Source organism: Vulpes vulpes, chromosome 4 (genome assembly GCF_048418805.1).
Source record: "Vulpes vulpes isolate BD-2025 chromosome 4, VulVul3, whole genome shotgun sequence".
Taxonomy (NCBI): domain Eukaryota; kingdom Metazoa; phylum Chordata; class Mammalia; order Carnivora; family Canidae; genus Vulpes; species Vulpes vulpes.
Genome location: NC_132783.1, coordinates 42,137,970 through 42,164,827, shown reverse-complemented (window position 1 = coordinate 42,164,827; position 26,858 = coordinate 42,137,970). Strand labels below are relative to the sequence as shown.

The window sequence follows — 26,858 nt, the reverse complement described above, 5'->3', positions numbered from 1 at the left end:
ATCTTTAATTGTTCTATCTCCAAGTTCACTGATTCTTCCTTTGTCCTTTCCATTTTGATGTTGAGCCCATCCACACAAGGTTTTATTTTGATTATTGTATTTTTCAGTACTAAAAATCCCAATTGATTCTTTTTTATACCTTCTATTTCTTTGCTGAAACTTTGTATTTCCTTGCTGAGGTTTATTTTAAAAATCTATTTCAAGAATTACTGTATTTGCTTGTTGAAGCATTTTTATCATGGCTGTTTTAATATCTTTTTCAGATAATTTTAAAATCTTTGTCCTCTTGGTGTTGACATTTATTGATTGTAACTTTTTATTCAGTTAGAAATCTTTCTGGTTCTTAGTATAACAATTTATTTTCTATTGAAATGTAGACATTTAGTTGTATAAGAAGAAAAGAGGAAAGTACAACTACTCCATCATCTCAGAAGTAGAAGTCCCTAATTCTAAACATATTTTAAAGCAGAATTTTTATATATTTTTCTTTTAGGAAGAATACTTATTATAAAAAGTGGCTTATCAGTAATAATTATATACGTGTGTGTGTGTATGTATATTTTATATATAAAATGTGTATATATGTATAAAGAAGTGACACTATATAAGTATATATATAATTTTTCAGATTCATAAATATGTATGTAAACATTTTTTAAATTATTTATTTATTGATGAGAGACGCAGAGAGAGGCAGAGACACAGGCAGAGAGAGAAGTTGGCTCCCTGTGGGGAGCCAGATGTGGGACCGGATCCCAGGACCCTGCGATCACGCCCTGAGCCAAAGCAGATGCTCAACCACTGAGCCACTCAGTTCTATGAAAATAATTTTTTAAAGTACTTTGATCAATCCCACATTTCCTCACATGAAATAATATTTCATATGTACAAAGTTATTATTTTGTAATATCTTTCTATCCACTTCATATCTTAGTTTTTTTCTGAATTCTTTTTGTAATATTCTTAATAGGTATAGATCTATGCAAAAATGCACATGTATATATGTTTAGATTAAATATATATGTAATATATATGTAATATATGTATATATGTAATATTTGTAATTAAACATGTATGTAATATATATGTATATATATGTGTAATAACCAAATACTAGTGTCAACATAATTTTGTCATCTCATTCTACTCTTATTTTTTCATCAAGTTCCTCCTTAATATCTAAAATCTTAGGATGGGGGTGCCTGGATGGCTCAGTGGTTGAGCATCTGCCTTTGGCTCAGGTCGGGTTCCCGGGGTTCTGGGTTGAGTCCCGCATCTGGCTTCCCCAGAGGGAGAACTCTGCCTATGTTTCTTCCTCTCTCTCTGTCTTTCATGAATAAATAAGTAAAATCTTTTCAAAAAGCATATAAAATAAAATAATAAATACAATATTAGGATGGTTGTGAATATTGCTGAATATTCATGTTAAACTATTCTATTTTGATCTCTTTATTTGAACAATAATTGTATCAACCTCATTAAGTATATTTTAGGTTGTACAATTTATTTTAAGGAGAAAACTTCTGGCATTTTCAAATTTTAATGCCAGTGTTTAGAAAGGATACCTATTTGTGTCCTTGAAATTTAAAAATAAGCATAACTACTTGTATCAGATTTTTCTAGTTAGGATATCTTCCAAGGAGAAATCCTTTGGAGATTATTTTTTAATAGCCATTTCTGTGATTTTTTTACATGTTTGTTTTGTGTCCTATCTGATTTTTGTAGGCATAATACTAGTAATATAATTATGAAATTGAAAATAAAAGTGACTCAACTAGTTATGGTAGACTAGAATATTAAAAGGTGTCTATATTCTTTCTTAATTAAATAATTGTCTACATGGTAAAGGTAATTTTTTTCTTCTGACTTTAAAAACAGTGCTACTGCATTTTTAAAATTCAGTGCTATATAAGCTGTAGCATTTCTCAAATTAAAGTGTCATAATGTCTCAGGGGAAGAAATGGTACTTCTCAGATTCCTACTGGGAACTCTTACTCTTTTGAATTCTCATCTGTGTCTCAAAATATCATTACAGGAAGGAATCACAGAAGTGATCTTATGCCTAACTTATACATGAGTGTGGTAACTCAATGACACACCAATCTGTCTATTAAATCTTATATACTTTGGGGAAGAAATATCAAGTTTATCTCCTCATACAGAAACATCACTAATTAGATAATAGCCTATGCTGAGCTCTCATGGCCTATGGCATAAGTTTTAAGGAAAATTTATAAATTCATGTTACGATTTTAATATTTTCAGGGCCTGTTTCATCAGTTTGCATAGCTAAGACATATTCTTTTATATTTATTGATTTATCAATGACAGACACAGAGAGAGAGAGAGAGAGGCAGAGGGAGAAGCAGGCTCCATGCAGGGAGCCCGACGCGGAACTCAATCCCGGGTCTCCAGGATCACGCCCGAGGCGAAAGGCGGGCACCAAACCACTGAGCCACCCAGGGATCCCCAAGACATATTCTTTTTGAGGCTTAATGTAAATAAAATAAAATATATTGCCAGTGATGTTTTGCTCCACCACTCTTATCAAAGGCTTCCTGAAAAGACCAAGTAATTACTAATATGAAATTGTCACATCTATATTTATAGAATAGATTCCATTCAATATCAATACCCAACTACATAAATAATCATAATCATTCTTAAACTTATATAAGCTTAATTTAATCCACATAATAAACATTTCCATGTTAATTATTATAGGCCTTAGACAATTCCTTGTTGCTTACAGGATGAATTAGAAACTTTTTATTATATATACAAAACTCTTTTTGAAACGCCCACTTCCTTCTTTGTCATTCTTCTGCAGTTTTATTGAAATTCCAAAATCCTTAACCAGATCATGCTACGATACCTCCATGACTATATGCAAGTTGTTTCTTTAATCCAGAATACTTTTTATATATGTAGCAATCTCACTTTAGCTCATCTCCTTGAAAAAACCTTTTCTGACCATTTCATCCTGTGTGGAATTGAGCTGCTTCCCTTTGGCCTGCACTGTACACCCATAAAGATTTTCTATCATTGTACCTAGAACCTAATTCATTGTCCATATGTAATTAGATGACCATGAATTCCTTGAAGATGAGTTTATTGTTAAATCTCCCCCCCCCCTTTTAAGGACAAAATGCTCCAAAGCTAATGGCTTCACATAGTCCGTAGCATTAAGTAGATTAATGTTGATTTTGCTGAGCATTCTTAGCCACAAGTTGAGAAGACTTTCATCTTCTCTCCTCACTTTTAAGGAGAACTTTTAAAAATCTAGAGAAGCCTGAACTGCTTTATTATTTAAAGCATGTGGATATGTTGACAAATAAATAGAGTAACAAAAATGTCTTTTGTTTCAATCCAGTCATTTAATTTTTGTGATTATGTATTGATAATAAGTCTAATTTTCTTTGGAAATCATTTCAAAAATCTTAATTAGGAACTTTTGTTCACAATCCTCTCTTTATTGATTGGTGCACCTCCTTAGATATAGTTATCTATGTCTCAAGTTAAATTAGTCTCAGACATAGCTTCACAAAACACAATTTTAAAAGAATGGTAGCTCTGTAACCAGTTTGTCATCCATAGTAGAATTCTACATGGTTCATCCCCAAATGCTCAGTTTAGGAAAATAGAGTAGATATATGGTTATTCAATAGCTGGGGCAAGGGGAAACCAAGATGAATATTCTCCCTCACTTTGGCACAGAAATGAAATAATCTATTTAAAACTATTCCATTTCTGATGTTTAAATTGAAGAACTGGACTTATCATTTTATTATTTCTTTTATTAAAATGTGACATGTAGGGGCACCTGGGTGACTCAGCGGTTAAGCCTCTGCCTTCAGTTCAGGTCGTGATCCTGGGGTCCTGAGATCGAGTCCCACATCAGGCTCTCTATAGGGAGCCTGCTTCTCCCTCTGCCTATGTCTCTGCCTCTCTCTGTGTCTATCATGAATAAATGAATAAAATCTTTAAAAAATAAAATAAATAAAAATAAAATATAACATGTATTTTAACAAAATTTATTTTTGAAACAAATTCCAGTGTTATCATTGATCTGATGTAATACTTTTTTTAATTAGTAAATATTTAAATAAAGTTAATCATCCAGACAAAAAGATTTTTTATCTATTGCATCTGTTTTTCTGTTAATAACTGACTTTTAGGGTTGCTTGGGTGGCTCGGTTGGTTAAGTGTCTGCCTTCAGCTCAGGTCATGATTCCTGCGTCCTGGGATCAAGTCCAGCATCAGGCTTCCTGCTCAGTGGGGGGAATCAGCTTCTCTCTCCCTCTGCTACTCCCGAGCTCGTGCTCTCTCTTGCTCGCTCACTCACTCTCTCAAATGGATAAATAAAATCTTAAAAAAAAATAACTGACTTTTAGGTAAGCCCCTAATGTTTTGTACTTTTCTTTCAAAAGAGGTATCAGTATTATTAGAAAGATTAACCAGTATTTACTCCAGCTAATTTTTATTATGTTGCACTAAGATGAGTTTCTATGTAAATAAATGAACTAAGAAAAATTTCCTTTTTGTTTGAAAACAGAAGGACATGGATGAACTTGATGATATTCTCACATCCATATTCAAACGTGAGATACCATATTATGAGTTTCGATCATTCCAACCTGAAATCGACCCACAAAAAGAATGTAAGTATTTTCCAGCTGCATCAATTATTCACTATGTGCAACTATTTAATAAATATGATAGCTAGGAATATAGCTATCTGCATTGGTGATTAAATGTTTTAGACAATTCCCATCCCCTGGCAAGAAAGCACATTTGTAACAAACTTCTAAAGCTCCATTTGGTAAATTGTTTTATCACAAGCCCTAAAAATGTGCCTAACCTTTGAAATCAGCAAACCTGCTTCCTGATTCTTATTCTAAGGAAATTTCTAGATAATTGATGGAGATTGGAGATTGTTCATCATAGCATTATTTGTAATTACTGAAAGTAGAAATAACTTAATCTTCCAAATGTAGGTAATTGATTAAATAAATTTTGGCACATCCATTAATACAACAATCATAAACAAATTTTATTATGAATTGATTTGCTGGCTGGAGTGATGCTTTGATATATATTTAATTGAATAAAAGCGGGGTACATAGCAGTAGATAGAATGTGATCTGCTTAAAACAGTACATAGCTTTAGTAGTATATATGTTTATATATGTGATAGGTAGAAAGATAGAGAGTCTGGACAAACATGCACCTGTTAACAATAGTTGTTCAATTTAAGGTATCACATCTTTTTTTTTCATTTTACTTAATCTGTGTTTTCTACAATGACTCTTATTTGTATCATAAAAAGAAATATGTATATGTATCAGGAAAAGTATATAGAGGAGCTACTACAAGAGAAATCATACTTCTAAATTTTATCATGAGCTCAGCAGTACGTTTTCAAAATTACCTGTTCCTATGTAGTTTGTTGACACACTGTTTATAATTCACTTATATGCCGACTATGTGCCATACACTATGATGGAGACATAATGGTGAGTAAGACAGGCATGAGGCTAAAGAATAGGAGAGGTCTAGTATAGGTATACTTGAGGACTATTTAGCAGAGGCTTTTTCTGTAGAGTTTCTATGCTATTTGAAGTAGTTTTATCCTCAGGTTGGCAAGCCTCAGGGAAACAGGAAGGGAGAGTAGGAGCCTGAAATCACCGGCAATTTTGAATTACCTAGCTGTGCAAGAACCCCTAAGATGTTTACATTATGAGTTTACATTATGTGGAAAGGTTAATAATGGGCTAGTTTTGAATGAGAAATCTTGTGAGAATGGTGAAAACTTATTTTATTCCCCAAATGCATTTTAACAATATATAACTCACAAAAGTTAGACATTAAGATAGAAAAGGAACGTAACATGATATCTCACTTGAGACACTCATCATTTGATTGGGAAACAAGATAATGTATAAGTCATAATAGAAAGAAACAATGTACTAAACTCTATGGAATTGATTTCCTCAACAATAGAATTTTAGAGAAAAGCTGTATTATTTTTCAAGACTTGTTTCATAAAGGAGGTCTTTACGTGATCTTTACGTGAGTCTTTACGTGATCTTTACATGAATCTTGAATAACATGTTCCAATTAGGAAAGAGAAAAGAAATAGGAATTCTATGCAGGAAAAAGTGCTGGAAAGATATGAGATAGAATTATTAAACAATTTTTCAAATTCCTTCAGCATTTGAATTTATTTAGGTTGTGGAATGAGAATTATGTAACTGAGAGAATGGAATGGCCTCTCATTTTTACGGGTTAAGAATTCTAGCTAAGTTTGAAAAGTGCTTGTTATCTTGTATAGGCTGTAAAATGTGAATTTTAGAGTTAGAAATGATGGAAGAGCTCTGATCCCTTATTTTCATAGAAAAAGAATTCTGGATACATTAAATCACAGTTCCTGATAATGTGGATACAGTTAAACTTATGCTTTTCTAGCAAACTTCCAGGTAAAGCTGATGCTGCTAGTCTCAGATCTTTCATGAGTACTAAGTGTTTAGAGCAATGGTTCTCAAACTTGGTGAGTATTATGATTAGCTGTGGAGCTTTTAGAACATTTGATGCCTAAACCGCATCCCTCTTCCACCCCCAAGTAATGAAGAATCTGGGAATGGTTCCAGCTCTCGGTAGTTTTAAAGTTTTCTAGGTGATTCCAATGGGCAGCCAAGTTTATCCACCCCTTGTGTCTTCAACTTATTACAGATTTCTACAGGGAAGTAATTCATCTTCATACTGATCTTTGGCATAAAGAAAATACTACTCTCTCTTTACAAAGGCTGTAAAATTAGTAGAGTCTGAAAGTTTTGAATCATTACTAGAATTTAATAATCATTATATATTTGAAAGAGATTTTTAAACATTTTTGAAAGAAAGCTACAAATGAAAACTTCAATGTAATCTAGGTAATTCATTCAGAAACCTCATTGCTGGATATTGTTAGATGACGGATGCTATTAAACCTGTAACATGCAAACAACCGTCATGATATGAGGCTTTTACTCCTAGTGGAAGTACAAAATAACAAAATACAAATCACAGAACAAAAATACCCAAGATAGACATGAATATGACTGCAGTCATGTTTTGCTTGCTTTCTTGACCTCAAAATCTTGAATTAGAGTCAGCTTCAGAATACCTGGTCTTTAAGAACTTGCACCTGGATTTTCATAGTGTTCAAGTTAAATTGATGAGAAGATTTGAGAGGCCTTTATACACAAAGTGGAATTAATTCAACAAGAGAGTTTGGGAAAGAAATGGTAGGTTGTTAAGTAAGTTCTGTAGAAACATTTCTAGATATGCACTGAGCAGTAAGTTAAGCAAACAGTGAATCAGGTATAATTTCAGATATCTGTCCCTGAAGACAGTTCTACAATTATTTGGTGAAATATTTTGTTTATTAAATATTTATTATTTATTACTCTATATTTTAGATGAAATAAATTGGATGTTAGGACACTGTGTGAAGAAAATAGCCATAAGGAATCGGTAGGATGTACTTGGGGGGTGAGCCATGGAATTACATACAGATAGCTATGGTTCTTAAAAATATGATGCTAAATGCTATATTAATCAAAACTGTTATATCATTGTTTCATCCTCTTTTCTTCTCAAGTTGACTTTGGTAAATTCTGGGTTTAGTTCCCTGTCACTTCATTTATAATAAGTAAAATGTTATTCATTGCCATTATGCCTTGGCCATTTTCACTCCTATCTACCCATTAATTCCTTGACTTTTCTTTTCCCCAGGCAAGCAGAGTTGGGATATATTATATCTCTATAATTAGAGATAAGACAAAAACTATATAAGAAATCAAATCTACCTTAGTGTTCTCTTACCCTATAATGCTTTATTATTGATTTAAAAATAATATTTTCCATTGAGGAGAATTTTCCATAAGAAAAATATTCTCCCTAGGAGTAGAATAATAAAAGGGTTCTAAATAATCTTGCTATGTTAGTGTAACATAGAACTTTTGAACACAACAGTCATCAAAATAATTCATGAATAACTTTCCAGTATGTGAATCATCAGGGCCTATGAAATCAATATATGGTATTTTAACAGGCAATTTTCTACTGAGACACGAGATACTAGAATAGGAAATATCACAGTACATTCCTTAAAGCAAGAGTATGATTTTTGAGCAAATTCTGTTTTAGTTGTTGATTTATATATAAACACACGTGGTATGGGCCACTGTGAAATTGATTCGAATGCACCTGACATTGTGTGGTGATGAGACAGAGCAGCACAGCGGCCAGACAAGACTGCTTTAACCTCTCTGCAGCTCTCCCCTGTTTCAAGCTCTCCTCTGCAGAGTTTTGGGAAAGTCTTGCTGTGGTAGTTACATGAATTTCCCTAACTTCAGAACCCTTCCAAGGACTGGGTCATAAAGAGACTCCCCTGTCATGGACAGGGAAAAAAAATAGCTTGCCTTGTTTTTTTTTTTCTTTTTTGGTTTGTTTGTTTGTTTGTTTGTTTGTTTGTTTGTTTGTTTTTTAAAGAGGCTACAGCTGCTGGTTCAATCACCAATGGGAGTTAGTTCATGAAAAAGGAAACTAGGTTAATTTGAGGCAGATTATTTACCTACACCCAGAGAAGAGTACTGGTTTAATTAAGCCCATGCCAGTTTTTTAGAACATGTCAAAACATATCCATTTACAACAAATAGCAATATCTTAATCTAACATAAGACAGCATACACTTGCCAGTGACAACTGAATGTATTAACTGGGAATATTACCTCCATATATGTCTATAAAATGTAGAGCATATAACTGAATATTAGGTGCAAATGTAGTAGTCACTGCAGCTCTAAGATTTGTCATGAACTTGTAATAAGTTTAGGTTCATAGAAAATAGCTCATTTACCAAGGAGAGGAGAACCACATGCTATTGTGCTCTTTTTGTATCATCAAATAATTTAAACATACAGGAAAATATAGAGAACAATGCAAAAAACACCCTTGTATCCATCACCTCGCTTTGCCAAATCTTAACATTTTGTTACATTTGCTTCAGAGCTTTTATTTTTAAGAAATAAAATGCTAAATATCTAGTTGAATTTTTCTAAATCTCCCTCTGTGATTCCACACACTTGAAAAGTGACTGATTAAATTTCTTGTTTTAAATAAATTTCTTGATCATTCTCATGCAGTTCATTTTTTCTAGATACATTTGTTTCCATAATTTATGTTGTACAGTTTTGTATATTTCATGTAAATGATATCACATTTTTCCCTTCATCTTACTATTTTTGCCCAATATAGGTTTTTTTTTGTATTTATACACCTGTCTGGATACATTGCTATTACAATACATTGACTATATTCCTTATGCCAGGCCTTATTCATTCCATAACTGGAAACCTGTATTCCTTTTTCAATTTAAATCATTTGAGAAGAAAATCAGGAGCAATGAAAAAATCAATCTGAAGGGTAAATGGTCAAGATTATTCCTTATTCTGGGATAAGAAGGAATAGGTGGTAGGGAAAAAAAGGTCATGTAAACACACTTTAAATTAGTTACAAACACATCACTGTTTAGTAAATACACTAAATTAGGGATAGATTTACACATAACACTAACGTAGTAATTGAGTAATTTGGAGATTTAGTATGTAAATTGACTGTGAAATTACAGATTTTTTTTCACTTCATTTTCTAGATAACTCAACCTATAGGTATAGATTTTCACAACTTCTACCAAGGACATTTTTAGCATATTCTCGTTACTTTTGTGAGCTGATGGTTCAATTTTTATCAAATAATAATAAAATAAAACAACCACTTTGAATTCTTTAAAATGTTTTCCACTTGAAAAACCAAAAAAAGAGTTATTCCTTTAGTATTATACCACTGTTACTCACTTTTACAGTATTTCTTTGAGGATTCTTTATTTCTCCAGACATGAAGTTTGAAAAGTTATGCTTATATGCATCATAACTGTGATTGAAGAATGTATATTATTTTTTTTAAAAGTAAGACAGAAAAGAATGAAGGAAGCTAAAAAGATAGTGTTGATACCAGGTCCAAAATTTGGCCTTTTTCACACTTAAATTATTCTCCAGAAAAGGAAGCACCACTGGCCTTGAGTCCATAGAGAGCATAGATAAGAAAGAACAGTATGTCCTGCAGAATCAGAGAAACCTCCCTGGTTTTAAGATGTATCCTAACACTGTGAAGATAAGCAATGTGCTATCTGGAGTCAAGCAACCATTTATGATGGTCAGTCATTCACATTTCAACAACATTTGTAATTCTTTCTCATTATGCCCATTTCCATTACTGTAACAACACATATTCTATAATATTTGAGAATTTTGTAATTATAGATGAAAAAGATGAGCCTTCAAATGTAATATATTCTCAAGTTAAGAGAATTTTTATCTAAAAGATTATATTAAGCAATCTTAGGTTTTCTTTCATATTATAAATGTAAACAAAGTTTCTCCTCAAACTCTGTGTCAATAGATAGTATCTGTAGAGCAAATAATGGGAAGAATTATAGGTTTTTTAAAGACTTTATTCATGAAAGACAGACAGAGAGAGGCAGAGACATAGGCAGAGAGAGAACCAGGCTTCCCGCAGGGAGCCTGATGCAGGACTACATCCCAGGACCACAGGAATATGACCTGAGCCAAAGGCAGACGCTCAACTACTGAGCTACCCAGGTGCCCAATAATTATAGTTTTGAGTAACTCCCCAGGACCCCCAAAATTCTGCAAAAAAAATAAAAGTAATTGGAAATACAGACTGATTCAGAGTGAAATAAAGCACTACACAGAAGAAACAGAGAAAAGTTTCAATTAACTGCCTCATAGGTTCATTTTCCATGGTAGTGAAACTGAATTTCATTTGTTATATGCCCTTCCCCCATTTTAAGCATCTCCAAAGTTGAAGGATGTGTTCACACATACACACATTAGTATATGAATAGAAGCCTACAGGACAAAATTGTGAATAGAGCAATGTATAATACAAGGGACAAAATAGCAGATAAAAAAAAAAAAAAAGTAATAGACCAGGCTGAGGATCCAAAGTATGTGGGAACAGCAGGGTTAACAGCACATGATAAAGAACAATAGAGGCTTAAAAGCTGAAGTAGTAGGCTGCATTGTGTCTAGCTGCTTTCATAGCATTTCTATCCTGAGAACCAGTTTCTGACTTGGCTCATTCTGGAAGCCAGAAAGGTGAGCTGGAAAGGCAAAAGTTGTAACCTTATGGAAGAAGTTGTTGATAATAATGGAAATATGGGAAATAAATGTGACCTCTACCCATGATACCTGACTGACTATAAGAAGTTATGTCCCCCATGCTCATTATCCACAGAATCTGAATAGACATTACCTCTATAAGAATATGACGTGTGATGCATGGTTGAAATATTATTTCTAACAATGATTATTTCTGAGATTCCTGTAAGACTGTACATTCCTCCAGGAAATAAAAGTATATGTATTTTAGCATTAAGTTTTGTCTTCTATTGTAGCCTTTACCATTGACAACCTGAAAAGATATTTTAAAATATGTAAGTCAGGGGTGCCTGGATGGCTCTGTTGGACATCCTACTCTTGGTTTCGGCTCATGCCATGGTCTCAGGGTTGTAGGATTGAGCACTGAGTCAGGTTCCACTGGTCCCTACAGTGTCTGCTTGTCCCTCTTCCTTCCTCTCTGCCCCTTCCCCTACTCTCTCTTTCTCTTTCTCTAAAATAAATAAAATCTTTTTTTAAAAAAATGAATAAAATATGTAAACTAAGACAGAAGAGGGAATCTCTTGGAGAAACAGTAAATAGGATGGAGAAGAAGTACTACCCCAGACATACTTTGTATATTTTACCGTTTTATTAGCAATCTGTGAGGTTATCCTCAGTTTTCCCGGATGTCCACTGTTGCTTAATTATTTGAACCAAGCCCCATTCTTTCTTGTATTTAGCATTTTGCTCATAAACTTTAGTGGACATCAGAATTCCTTGGAAGGTTTGCTAAAACCCAAATTTCTGGGCCCTACTCAGAATTTCTGATACAGTAGGTCTGGGATGGGCCCAGGAATTTCAAATTTCTCACAAATTCGTAGATGATGCTGATGCTACTGGTCTATGAGTCACCGATGAAAACCGCTGAGTAAACACAGCAATAATTGGCAGTACTGTCATATACATAAATAAAATTGACATGAATCCAATTAAAGTCAAGATAGCAGATTGATTTTTATCTTATCATTCCATGTCCCAGAATTTAAAGTCTGGCTGCAAATGAAGTAATCTTAGAGTGCTTATTTAAAAAATATATTTGTGTGTATCATTAGAAAAAACAAAAAAACCCTCATGAATTCTTAGACGTTAATGAACTCTGCTTTATAATAGGTACTCCAGATAGTATCTTCCAGATACTGAGGGAAGGTAGAAGAATATGAAATCAATAAAATACAAACCATACATTCAGAGGGCACCAATGACTAGGGAAGAGAAGACATCACAAAAATAAGTGCCACTGATATAGTGTATGCTCTACTAATAAGAGCTAACATCCACATTTTGCATACTCTGTGTGAAGAACAATTCTAAGCATTTTATTTACCTTAACTCATTTAATTCTTCACAAGAATCCCTAGGAAAGACAGTACCTGTCTTGATTTTCTACTTCTGATCTGTAGTATCTGACAGCAGAATGGAAGAAATGACATATGAGCTTTCTGAATATGCTGCTTGAATTCTCTACTCAAATAACCAAGACACATATGTTATTCTTCTCTGCGTCCACACAAAAAAATAAAGGGTTTTCAGAGGCAAAAGTAATAAGTTTAAATATGTAAGTTTATCATAGAGTTAGAGAAAATACATAAACATTGTCCATTAGTAACTGGTAACAGGAAAGAGGCTCTGTAATAGCCATTTAATAAGAAAAATACATGCATGGGTTAGCCTCAATTATATACACACACTCACAGTGGAAGTGGACCTTTTATTATAAATTGAATAAGTTATTACTTAATGAATTCCTTCTTACGTTTGCAGGTGATGTGCAGTAGTGATTTGTAGTGTCACTGCATGTGTAAAAACTCATTCTATTGCTCTGAGAAGGATAGTAACTCAAAGACACAAAATAGTTTTTATGTCTTGTAGCCATAAGTTATGGTTTACCAAACCCACCATGGTCATTTTCTTCACCTCATTAGGCAGGATGCTCCAGAGAAATAGAATAGATGTATTAAGAGAGACAAAGAGACAGAGGAGGGTTTACTTTAAGGAACTGGCTCATGTGATTGTGGCGCTGGCAATTCTGAAATGTGTCCGTCATTCCAGGGGGCTGGAAATTTCAGCAGGAGTTGGTTTTGTTGCCCTGTGGTGACCTAGGAGCTAAGTTTATAACCACTATGCTCTACTCAAAGGCCCATATGTCTAATTTAACTTATTGCTATGTAATTTATTGTGACAGCTACCTCATCAACACCCACACCTATACTTTTCCATGGCCACCATTGTCACTTTCCCTAATAAATTTCTCTTTCGCTTACCTTGTAACTTTGTAGCCATGAACCTGAATGTTATCTTAAATTCACCTCTTTCTTTCAGAGACAGCAGACTCAATCAAGTCCTACTAACTTTTCTTTTAACGTGTCTGATATTTCCTTCCTTGTCCGTTCCAGGCTGTCTCCACTCTAATTCAGGCCATCAGTTATTTCTCCTTGCTCCTGAAAAAACCTTCTAGCAGGTTTTTCTAACATGTTTCATTTTCCATCCTACACTTCAGTGCTCCCCAAACATTCTTATGTTCCATTTTTATTCTGTCCCTATGTTATGTATGATGGTGCTTCCAAGGCATCTTAAGCTCTAACCAGTCCATTTATTGTTTCCAATACTGCCCAGATTTTCCTCCTTGCCTTAGTTTATTTTTATTATCAAAATTATTTAACTTTTTTTAAAGAATAAATCCATTGCTAAAGACTGTAAGAAGTCCTCAAAAATGCTGAATACTCTTGACTAGTGAAATCAAGCATTCTTGCCTGATATGTTGATTTACTGCTTCGTGGTGCATATCTTTTGGATTTCCATGTGCAACCCATACAAAGGCCAGTGGACAGCTTTCTATCTGTAAGTCATAGCCTCATGGGAGAGTGTACAACTTTATCCAGAGGGCTTCCACACTTAGATTGTTCTAGGTTTCCTGATTCTTTCTAGACTCCCTTCTGCTTCGTCCTCGCTTCTTAGTGTTTTTTATTGTCAAGATTCATCAGAGACAAAGTTAGTAATTTTCAAAAGTCATTTTTAAATGAACACAGAGGAACAGAATACAGTCACACATCTAGAGAAATGAAGCTTCTGGAGACTTCTTATTTTATTTATTTATTTTAGAGATTTTTTATTTTAAACAGAGATTCACCACAGATTGATTGGATTGGTTGAACTTGGAGCAGCCTTACTTGGGGCAGCATTACTCTTTTTATTACTTCATCACTGAGTTTGATACTGAGAAATGGATAATAAACCTGTTCAAATGTTGTAAGATTTAATTTTAATTGATATCATTCCAAGAACTGTTAAATGATGACTATGCATGCTCCTTTGCTTCTTAACATCACCTTTAGGCGTGGGGTCCCAGCTCTCAGGCTATTTATTGTGGCCTCATGGATTGCTTCAGTCTTCTTTTGTATGCTGCCTTATTTCACCCTGGCCATTCCTGGCCCACTGCCCTGGATGAGAAGATGTTTTACAGTGTGTCCTCAAATACTCTTTCTCTGGGATCAGACCATCTTGCGTCAACCTGCTGCTTAATGTTCTTCTGCTCTGCTATCACTCATTCCAACACTATGTGTCTGTGATTCCTCCTTTTCAACTCCATTCATTCATTAGTTGTCATATTTCCTTCCCTTTCCCTTTCTCTTCCTTCTTCCTCTTTTTCTCTTTCTCCTCTTATTACTACTGCTGCTAATTTTTGGTGAATTCTATTTGGGTACTGAGGAAAAATGAACTTTCTCTGTATTCAAGGTCACATGCTCCATTCATTTCTCATGCTTCATGTCAGTTATCATTCATATGTTTTGCATGCCAGAACACCAATCTTCCAGAACTTTATTTTTTTAGTTTTATAAAACTTCCAAATTTTAAGCATTTAGTTACAACAAAATATACAGAATCTACCAAAATTAATAAGATGTACAATCACTCAAAGGAATTTGTATTATCTGAGAACGGCACGGTAAGGATTCCCTTTCATCCTAGATTTTTCCTATTGTTTTGTCTAAGCGTGGTAAGTGGGAAAATAGGCAAAACAGAGTCAATGCCCTAGGACTGTCCTTCCTACTTCCAGAGTGGTTGCCAGTGTGGATCTAATCATGCCCAGTTTGGATTTTAACTTTGTATTGTAGGCTCTAAACACAGAGACAAGCAGGGAGAATGCCTCAGAAATCATAAGCTGAGTATTCACAGGTTCCTCTTCTAGCCCTATGCCTTTCCTGGCCTCACTCTGAATCAACACAAAGGACTGCACTCAGAGACTCCTTCACTGTGTGGAAGAAAGAAAAGAAGGCACCATATTTTGAAAATTTCTAGCCGTGTTGCAATGGGAAACAAATTCTAAACTCTCTCTCCAAAGGGAGAAGGGGCTTTACATTGCATTAAAATGCAATTGATTTTCATTGTTCACAGTAGTTACATATTATACAGTCGCTGAATAGAGAATACTGAACATTGCTTTAGGAAAAATATAGGATTAGTTTCTTGCAAACCTCTGGTCACATTTTTGTCGACCCATCAATACATAAACTCATTTTTTGCATGTTTCTGTTTAAAAACACAGCATTTATATGTATTTTTGATTCATTAACATTGAACTCATTAACAATATCATTTAATTCATACCTGAACAAAGTTTATCTAACATACTTATTTTCTTCATAAAGCATATCACAGCCTTCTTGTGATTGGGAACACCAAACAACACCTCTGTATTGTGCCAGGGAGCCACTTTGTAAACAACTAAATCACCACCAACATCAAAAAAAAAAAACCCACAAAAATGGGAAACATGTAGCACTACATAAACCACAAGGAAGACATTTGTTTAAAGTATGAGAGTTGAAATTAGAAGGCAGGGTGTTGCCTTGTTTGGACTCAGCGGGGAACATGCACTTTGGGTGACTCAGATTTTTCACTGCTCTTCACATATCTACAAAGACCACAAAAGGGCCACAATTTTTGATTTAGGGGTGGTGGGACACAAATAAATTTTTGTGAGTAGGAAAATTTGCAAATATGGAATTCCTGAAGAGTGAGGCTCAATAGTAGTTGTTTGTATGAAAGAATACATTGGACCTAGGTTTAATAGCTTATTGATTAGATGTTATTATCTTCACTTAAATGTTGAGAAAATCGTGATAAGCTCAAGTAGCTTATCCAAATAACATCATTAGTAAATGCTAGAATTGGGATTCTATCCATTTAATCTGGGTTCAAAGCCCTAATGCTTAAGCACTAACTGCATGATATTGACTCCCAAATTAAGTAAATATTAAGTTTTAGAATTTTAAGATTTATAATAATAAAAAAATGTTATTTTGAAGTTCATGTATTAAGATGAAACCAGGATTCATTTGAATTTAATGCTGATTAAGAATTTAACTGTTTTAACTAAAAAAAAAAAAAAAAAATCTGTAAAAAATCTGACATGAAGTTTCCTGAAACAATTAACAAGGGACATACAAAATGGATACAACTTTCAATATTTTCCCATAAATTTTAAGATTCTATTTTATTTTTTTAAGATTTTATTTATTTATTCGAGACAGAGAGAGAGAGAGGCAGAGACATGGGCAGAGGGAGAAGGAGGCTCCATCCCAGGATTCTGGGATCATGACTTGAGCCAAAGGCAGATGCCCAACCACTGAACCACCCCAAGAAAATATTTTAGTAACAAGAATATAATTGCAATAGTTAGTGAGGTAAATACAAAATTGAGTTTAATACTAAAGTGTACTTCTGTGTATGTCCCACTCGTATTTTATGTAATACAAAAGATAACAACAAAACTGCAGCAAGGGTATTTGATGGACCATTATTTCCCTCGTGCATTTAATTTACATTGTCAAGGCAGTTATTTTTTGTGCTTGAATTTCTAAATAGGATTTTATGTTTACTATTTCGACAGGATTGAAGAATGGTACCTCACATGTAGCATTTGTGGTTCTCCTTTCATAGAACGGATTGCACTCAGAAATGCTCTGTTCTGCAGATCCACAGAAATATGAATGTTTTTATCAGAATCCAAATCCTATGATGAAAGAACAAAAATTATTAGCTTTCTTCAACCTTCATAAATATTATCCTTACTCTTTTAATTGATATCTCACCTATGACATGACTTCTTACCCAGAGAAAAATCAGAAGTCCCCAACCCTCTAATTTTATAAACAAAGAATCAGAGGTTCAGGGAGACAAAGGAATTTTCTTAAGCATTACAGATTTAGTGGCTGAGCTTAGATTAGAAAGCAGATATCCTGACTCGTCTCCTCTTTGTTGTGTGCTTCATTATTTTGTCCTAAAGTGGCCACCTGGTCATTCTACTTTGAGTGAATAAATATTTATGATTCCAGATAGTGATTTATGAGAACAAATGGATTACATGATCATGCACTTCCAGTTTGCATAGTCATCTTTTAAATTTTTAAAGCTTATATTCTAACCTTGGGTATATTCCCCATTCTATTATTCTGGTGAGCTGGATTAATCTTTTGAAAGCTTTGGTTTGATTACTTCAATCTAATTATTGGCCACCTTTTATAGGGATTACCTTGAACTGTTAGAAATGGCTCAGCACAAATATATGACTCAATTTCTTTACTATGTACCAATTTATTCATTTTTATTTGCAAAAACTAGTGAAATTGAAATTTCCTTGAAAAGGAGAGACATTTAATTCTGTTCTTTGAAATTACCATTCAACATACATTGGTTGAAACAACTGAAACTTGAAAATTTATTTCCATTGAAAAAGTCAAAAGCAAACTGACTATACTTTAATGTGAATTGTGGCTGCTTATTTACACCAAGAATATAAAAACAGATGCAATGAATCTTGATTAATTCAATGAAAACTTCCCTGAAATTAAGCAGATGTACACTATAGTTTAAGCAAACTTCACATGTTTTTTATATCTTCCTAAGAAATCCATTATTTTAATCTAATAAGTAAGATTATAAGCTGCTTATAAAATAAATTTAAGTTTAAGAAAATTGCTAAATGGGGATGCCTGGGTGGCTCAGCGGTTGAGCATATGCCTTCGGCTCAGAGCGTGATCCCAGGATCCAGGATCAAGTCCCACATCGGGCTCCTTGGAGGGAGCCTACTTCTCCCTCTGCCTGTCTCTCTGCCTCTCTTTCTCTGTGTCTCTCATGAATAAATAAAATCTTTAAAAAAAAAAAAAAGAAAATTGCTAAATGGTGTATGAGCTAAGACTAATAGGATTTCTGTTTCTCCTTAAGATGTACATCACAAGAGTCTACTGCTCCCATTGTAACAAGAAGCAAGATGATTTTCCAAATCAATCTCTTTTTTTAATCCAGCTGAAAGTCAATGACAAAAGAAATCTAAATAAACCAAATTCCAAAAAGGGACCAGTCCTTCACAAGAAAAAAGAAATTCACGACTTCCTTCATCCCTTACAGAGCAATCCACTATTGATGAGAAGTAAAGAGAAACCAGCTAAACATTTAGCAAACTTTAAATGGCTCTATTAGGCTAGTGTGATGGACAAAAATCTCAAAAAGCCCAATTACAGATCACCCAACACCTCTCTTGTAGGCTGTTTATTATAAGTGCATAGAGCTAGTAAACCAAGGGCTGGAGGGCAGGAAAGCTGAGAGAGATCCTTGAAAATATTCTGAGTCTTCCCTGAAGGCCCACTAGTGACTGCTGAAAAGTGAAAGGGGGACAGGTTTGCTGAGACAAATCCCACCAAAGGTTTTACCTATGGAAAGCAAGTTCCTAATACACAGAGGCATAAAAGCTGGAAGAAATACCTCCAAGTGTTTGGGATGGGATGGTAAGGAGTCTGAGTGTACTGCAGAGGCCCCACAAAATCTGAGAGAGATATTTTGATGTGAAGAAGTCTGGAGGCAGGACTGGAGGAAGAAAAAAAAAAGAATTATCTGCTAACCCAAAGGTGACAGCCAAGCCACTGAAGTTTCTTGAGTCTCAGTAGGGCTCAGATCCCAGGTTGTGTGGAAGAAAGCTGTGATCCTGCCCTCAAAATATCTGAAGCCAGTTGTTAATTGAAGCTATAAAGATGTAAAAATGACCAAGCTCAGTTCACCTACAGATAAATTTGACTCTGATCCCAAGTATTGTTGTCTGACTAAAGAAATGGTGTGCCTTATTCTGGGGGTAAATATAATTTACTTCAGTTCTTTAATACAATGCTAAGTGTATAACAAAAAAATTACAGGAAATATGAAGAAGGAATAAAAGGTGATTCCTGGTCAAGAAAATAGACAGTGATTTCAATATACAGATATTGAAATTTTTAGATGGACCATTAAAATAATTATGATAAAATGTGATAGAATCTATTGTAAAAGTTGGGCAACAAGAATTAATTTTAAATTAAAATTATTTTTATCAGATTAGAAATTATCATAAAAAAGGAAATCCTTGAAATATACAATATCAGAAAAATTTTTTAAAAATTAGATGGGCTTACTTATAGACAAAACAAAGAAGAAAAGAGAATCAGTAAACTTGAAGACAGTCCAAATAAAGTATTCAAAACAAAAAAGAGATGAAAAATCTAGACTCAAAATAAAGCCATAAAAAAGAACAAGCTCAGTTCATCTACATATCAATTTGATTCAATTCTGATCCAAGCTGTATAGGATAATATTAAATAATCTAACATATGTGTATTTGTATTCCCTTAGTAAAGGTGACAGAATGAGGCAGAAAAATATTTGAAGAAATATTGGCCAAGAATGATCCAAAATTGATGATTGACATCAATCCACAGATTCAGTAAGCCCTGTAACTCCCAAACAGAATAAATACAAAAATATATACCTACACACACCATAGTGAAACTGCTGAAAATCAAAAGTAAAAGTAAAATCTTAAAAGTAGCTGTGGGGGGAGAAGGAGAAGGTGAGGAGTTTGTGTTGGAGAAAGCGCATTCCATACAGGAAAACAATTGTAAAAATGATATCTGACTTCTCATCAGCAATAGAGGCCAGAAGACAATGCAATACATAAGTATATATGGTTCCACTTATTTGAAATCCAATAATAAGTAAAACTTACCTATGTTGATAAAAATTAGAAAGTAGTCACTTCTAAAGTGGAGAATTGACTAGAATGAGACATGAGAGAATTTGCTGTGGTGATAGAAGCTTTCCTCAGCTTATTTTTGGTTGTGGTTACTTGAGTGCAAAGAATTGTTAAAACTCATCAAACTCATCAATGCAATTTGAAATTATACTTTTATAAAAAAATTTAAGCCCTAGAAACATAAATATCTTTAAAAAAGAACTATAGTGATCGTGTGATTGCAAACATACCTGTTCCAGATACAGAGGAATCCATTCATATCTCAAATTCTCATAATAACCAAATCAGGGTGAAAATATAAAAAGTATGATTTTATAAAAAGCATATACATAAAATCCTGTAGTAGTTCCTAGCATAATCATACCTGTATTGACATAAATGCTTTTATTCATATATAAAATATATTATATCCACATGCTGAGTATATTTAATTTGATGTTCTACAAAAATAATGCTAAAGATCATGATCTAATTAACATTAAAATAACTAATATAGCTCCTATGAATCATTTCAAATTCTTTAAAAAGTTAATGTTGTCATATTTTAATTCAAAAAACTTAAATTAGAATTTTTTTAGTTATTGACCATGTATATTAGCAGGCTGAGCATTTCCTACTTAATGAAAATAAGCAGACAAAATAACCTCACTCAAGATAATAAAAAGCATTGCTGTAAATGATCATATAGGCCAGTTTAAAACCAATTCACCATTTTATAAAAGAGCAGCTATTCTAGGGGCAGATTATCAGGATGGTCAGTACTTTGGAATAATGAAAAGAATCAGGGAACTTAAGGTTGGAACAAAGATGAATTAGGACAAGGATACTTTATTTGACAGAGAAGAGAGAAAGGGAAGGAAACTAATATTTTTTGAGTGTCTATTATGTTTCAGACACTTCTCTGGGCACTTTTTCTATGTCCGGTCACTTAATTATCTTGATAGCCCTATAAATTTGGAAGAGAATTAAGTAATTAGTAGCTTGTTGAAGTTCACATACTGAATACTGACTCTAAGCCTGTGCTCTTGTGACTATTATATTCTATATTGCCCGAAGGATATGAATACATGAGAATTGAGAAGAATTACCTTTCACCTCAACAGAAGTAATAATTGTCTAAAATCAGTGTTGTCTAATCAAGACACAGTCTGCCTTAGGAAGTAAAGGACACTGTCTCTAGAGGTAGGCAAGCAGTACCCAGAGCATCTCTTATAAATTCTAGGAATACAATTCTAATACTGGGTAGGAAACTGGAAAGATACCCTTTAAGGCTCTTTCATGACTATAACTTCACAAAATATATTAGTATATTAGTGGATTTTAAGCTACCACTAAAAATGAAGTAAAGAAATGGAAAATAAAGAAGCCAACCTTTAAACCTGTAGCACCCTTTAGTATCATCACTATAAACTTAAATCAGCAGAACTTCCATTTTTGTATCAGAAAACACAGTTTAAAGTAGCACAACTATTAAAAAATGTACCCTGAAAAGTCATGAACACTTGTCACGGTCCTAATTACTCTCTTTGATATACAAGAGAGATTCTTAATGAAGGTGGTTGTTGATTTTAATATTATAGTACCTTAAGCTTGAGGGATTTACTGACAGGAAGTCAGTGAGGTTAAAAAGTGACTGCATTCTCATAATGATTAAACATTTATTTAATGATAAAAACATTTTAAGCTGCATTGACAGTGATTTAAAAGTTCACCAGAATAGCAATGTGTGGGTATAATGCATAATGCATTGATTGCCAGGTGATGTTTTTTTTTTTTTTTTTGCTTATTGTATGATGTGTCATTGAGAGAGATGACCAAAGGCATGTAAAAATCTGACATTATCATGTAAATTTTTTTTCATTAACTTTGTCCTGGTTTAATGATAGAAAATTTTATTTATGGTACCTTTTAATGAAAATAAATAAAAATTATATCTCAATACCTTTTTAAGAAACTAGATTTTTATTTCGAAAATGGTACCTACTTTAGACAGTTTCAGCTTTCACAAGCTCACCTTCATAAAATATTTGGTAAATTTTGACACACTGCATACCATATAAGAAGGGACTGGTGTATTTATTGTTGAAATATAACCATGGAATTTACCTATGGCCATTTAGTATTAACACATTTTGAAGGGTAAAATATTTCCTTACAGTAAGTTCTTAATGTATCCTAGAGGTTTATGTTTTGTTTCCTATTAAACCATAAAAACCAATAAGCTAAATAATTTATTCTGCCCTGAAACACCCAAGTGAATTGAAAACTCAAAATCTAACAACTCCCCTTATTTCCCTTTTTTCCCCTTTAATCTACAAAATAGTAAAGAGGTAAATAAAGCCAGTTTCAGTGTTCTAAAACATTATGGTAGAAAATTGACTTTTGCTTTGACACCTTCATTTCTGTTGCTGTAAGTCTTTGCATTACTTGCTTCTGATAATGCCACAGCTATTCAAGCAAGCTGGTGTGTAATTTCTATAACACATTTTTTCCAGCTAGGTGTGAAAATATAGAATAATAACAAACCATCACTATTCTGTGTGTGTTTTGTCATTGCAATAGCTGCTTGCATTCACCATTTTATAATTATACATAATTAATACTTCTAATTGATAGCTAACAACTAATTATGAAATTCAAACTCCAAAACATTGATACAAAATCTGTAAAATCCTGATGGAAATTTCCATACTAAAAATATTTATAAAAGTACTCACCTGTATTTTCTGTTGCAGTTCCTTTTTGAAACAAAAATTTCACGTAAAGATCTAATATAACCCCTCCAGCAATTATGTGTCCATTTCACCTTCAGAAGGAAGCAAACCAGGCATGGCAGTAGAAAACACAGAAAGGTTTTATAGTTGGACCTATTTTATATTGTTTTTTAGTGTTTTGCTAATGTTGAAATATATTCAAAAGAGTTACTGCAATATGATATTTTTGTTCTATTTTGTTTTATTTTTAAGAGGTTTATGTCTTTCCAAGTTAAACTTACCCCACAGGTAAGACTGATGCATTAATTTGTTAATGAGAATATTAGTTTATATTTATTGTATGATGAGAAATAGGAAGGAGATGCCTCATTGTTAAAATGACTGATGGTAGGGGGCTCCTGGGTGGCTCAGTCAGTTAAGCGTCTGCCTTTGGCTCAGATCATGATCCCAGGGTCCTCGGATGGAGCCCTACATCTTCGGGCTCCCTGTTCAGTGGGGAGTCTGCTTGCCCTTCTGGCCCTCACCCAACTCCTGCTCTCTCTCTCTCTCTCTCTCAAATAAATAATATCTTTCTTAAAAGCCACTGATAATTTCTTCTATGCAAAATGACACTGAAAGCCTGTTCTACTTTGTAAGAATTACTTTTAGTACTAGATTGTGTTCAACTTTTTCTTATGGAATTCCAGACATGATAAACGCATATTAATCCTATTACCTCTTATGTTTACAGATACTCATTTCAAAGAACTTCCAACTCTTCTCCACTGTGCAGCAAAATTTGGTTTAAAGAACTTGGCTATTCATTTGCTTCAATGTTCAGGAGCAGCATGGGCATCTGAGATGAAAAATTTCGAGGGTTCAGATCCAGCACATATTGCTGAAAGGCATGGTCACAAAGAACTCAAGAAAATCTTTGAAGACTTCTCAGTAAGGTTTTTTTTTTCCATTTTATCTCGAGAACTCTTTTTATAAAGCTTGTGTGTATATGTGCGTGTGCTCTTTTGGAAATGATGCTATTGCTCAGCAAGTTTATAGTGTCTTTTGGTCCTGAGTCATTCACTGTGTTAAAAGCATTTTGCAAGATAGGTCAACTTGTTTAGTATCACTATAAACCAGCTCTGACTCCACACTTCCTCCCCTAAATAGTCTTTTTTAAAACTTGTCTTTCTAGCTTCTATATAGCCTGTTCCATATTGGAGAGGAAATGGTGAAAAGGATATGAAAATCCATTACCTTTGTTCTTTCATTCAAAAGCTTAAGTAAGATACTATTACGCTCATGAAATCAGATAATAATTATTAGGTTAAAGGAATACATTTTGATAATCATTCAAAAAGTCTACTCCATAAAAAGTTAATTCATGTTAAATTTGTTTCTCATATGTGATTCCTTTTCTCTCTCTGTTAAGTCTCAGATTCTTATTATATAGGTTGAAGTCCTAGATTTCAGAAGGACATTAGTTTAGAATTAGTAAGAATACAACCAAGGTAGATTTTGAAGAAGGGGATACTACCTTAGTATATAGAATACACTTTGTCTTTTCGTAATCAACTTTAGAAGAAAAATTATTTCCTCTTGTAATAGGGGAAACATATGCACATTTTGCTTAAGAAAGTGAATTATGCTTCTGATGGTTCTTTGGAAAATATAAGACAATAATTGTCTTAGTGAATATGTCAAAATTAGTCTTTAGATTCTCAGAAGATAAATAATTTTATTGCTGATGAACAGTTAATATAGAACATTGAAATGCCGTGGGTCACTTCTGGTCTTTTTAGCATTCATTCTGATTATTAAATTAAGTCAATGTAAAATTGAACTTTATAAACCATTGATATTTGTGACTTCCAGAGAGTGAAATGACAACCAATCTAACTTTTTTCCCACTTTTAAGAAACAGAAAAATAGTTCTAAGAATAGTATAGTGTGGATTTCATTCACAATGAATTACAATAGGATATCTTTGGCTTGTATTTAAAATAAATACAAAAATGAAATAAATAAATAAATAAATAAATAAGGTTTTGTAATAAAATTGGAGAGGGTCCTATTTTTATTCTATATCCTTCATATCAGGAATAAGAATTATTTTTATCCCTAAAAAGATTTCAGATAGTAATTCTCAGATATCTAATGAGTACATTCATTTAAGTAAGTATCCACTTTATGTAAGTATCCACTCACCAATGCTACATGGTATGTATCTCCATTAAGTCAATGAATCAATTTAGCCTTGAGCATATTTGCCTACAGTACTCTTGTGCAGTACATCTTGGTTGCCTGTCTCAATTTTCTACAGCCCTATTCTCAAATGTTTAACCACTGGTGGACTGAAGTTAAAATTTTCTGTGAAAGTCTTTAGCATCCATGGTTGCTTTCTAAGATAAACCCTGATTTTCAATGAGTGATACTTCCGCTTTTCCTTCTCCAGTGAAGACCCAGCTTTTAACAGGTGCAGTCCCCCATAGATAACATGACACTAGATAATAATGACAGTAGAGATGAACATAAATTCAAAGGTAGCATCTGATGGATATAGGAAATAATTTTCTGTTTCTCTTACATCCTCTGGGTATTTGCACCTCTGCTCCTGCAGTAATAGCAATGATACAAGTTGATGGTATTATAGTATTATTATCTATGATAGTACTGAAAACATGAAAGAAATGTCAGTGTTAATTAGATAACATTCTCAAAAAAACGAAAGCTATTCATTCATAATGAAGAGATTCTGTGTTCTAATCACATTCTGATAAATCTAAGATTGTCATAACTATGTGTTCAAATTTTCCATTAAAAAGACTTTCTATTAATTATTGTTTCAGAATTGTTGAAAGGAGTAGATATTTTTTCAGGTTTGAGGTTTCCAATCCAATGAACCATACTTCTGTACAGAAGAAATATATATTTTTAAACGCAAATTAATTTTGCCCCCAAATGATGGACTGATGTGTTCAATTCTTCCTAATATCCCATCATTGAGACACTGTTAATTTTATAATTTCGCAGAGAATTACAACACAGTGTGTTTGGTCAGCTCTGGATAAAGTGGGTAGAAGGAAAAAGCAATTGTTATTTTTAATAATACAGAGGAAAAAAACATTGGCAAGCATTCATAAGCAAATAAATGCCATCCATATCTTAGTGAAACCATATGAATAATAAGGAAAAAGAAAAAGAAGAGAAGAAGCTTCAAATCACACCTCTTACATTTCTTCATGACATTTTTCCTTTGAGAAGCCAATAATTTATACAGAATATATGAGCAGAATCTTTTTATTGTGAATAAATAGCTTTCGTGTTTTGAGAACATTATCTAATTAATACTTACATTTATTTTCATATTTTCAGTACTATTATAGATGATAATACCATATATTTCTAAAATCCATAAGGTCTTTCAAATAAATTACTCTATATTTGGTTTCTGACAATGTCTCTGAGACATTACTCTGAAAGGTGGATGGACAAAGAAGATAAGGCTTGGTATTTGAGTCCACAACTGAATGTGAACCACTCAACAGGGTTTTAAAGAAATCCCAGACTATTTCAAATAAAAAATAGCAATATTGACAATTCAGCTTTCTGAAAACTTAATCTTTTAAATAAAAAAATACCTTAAAAATTAAAAATCAACTGGAACTTGGCCACAAATTAAGACATACTTTGTGATTCAACATATACAGCAAAAATTAGAATGCATTTTAAGCAAAATAATATATTATATTTCCTTGTATTATGTAGAATATGTCACTCCATCCATCTCTAGTTTAACGCACTTAACAAAATGATGACATCAAT

The 26,858-nt window shown here is 33.3% G+C and overlaps 1 protein-coding gene across 3 annotated transcripts in view; it reads left to right on the top strand.

Annotated features, from left to right (window-relative positions):
- The window catches only part of BANK1 (B cell scaffold protein with ankyrin repeats 1), a 282,579-nt gene that overhangs the window by 106,926 nt on the left and 148,795 nt on the right, over positions 1-26,858 (top strand). For all 3 annotated transcript variants that reach the window (XM_072755563.1, XM_072755564.1, XM_072755562.1), the window contains exons 6-7: positions 4,556-4,661; positions 23,788-23,984. In XM_072755563.1, the coding sequence (XP_072611664.1) occupies positions 4,556-4,661; positions 23,788-23,984 (303 nt within the window). The remainder of the gene's footprint in view (positions 1-4,555; positions 4,662-23,787; positions 23,985-26,858) is intronic.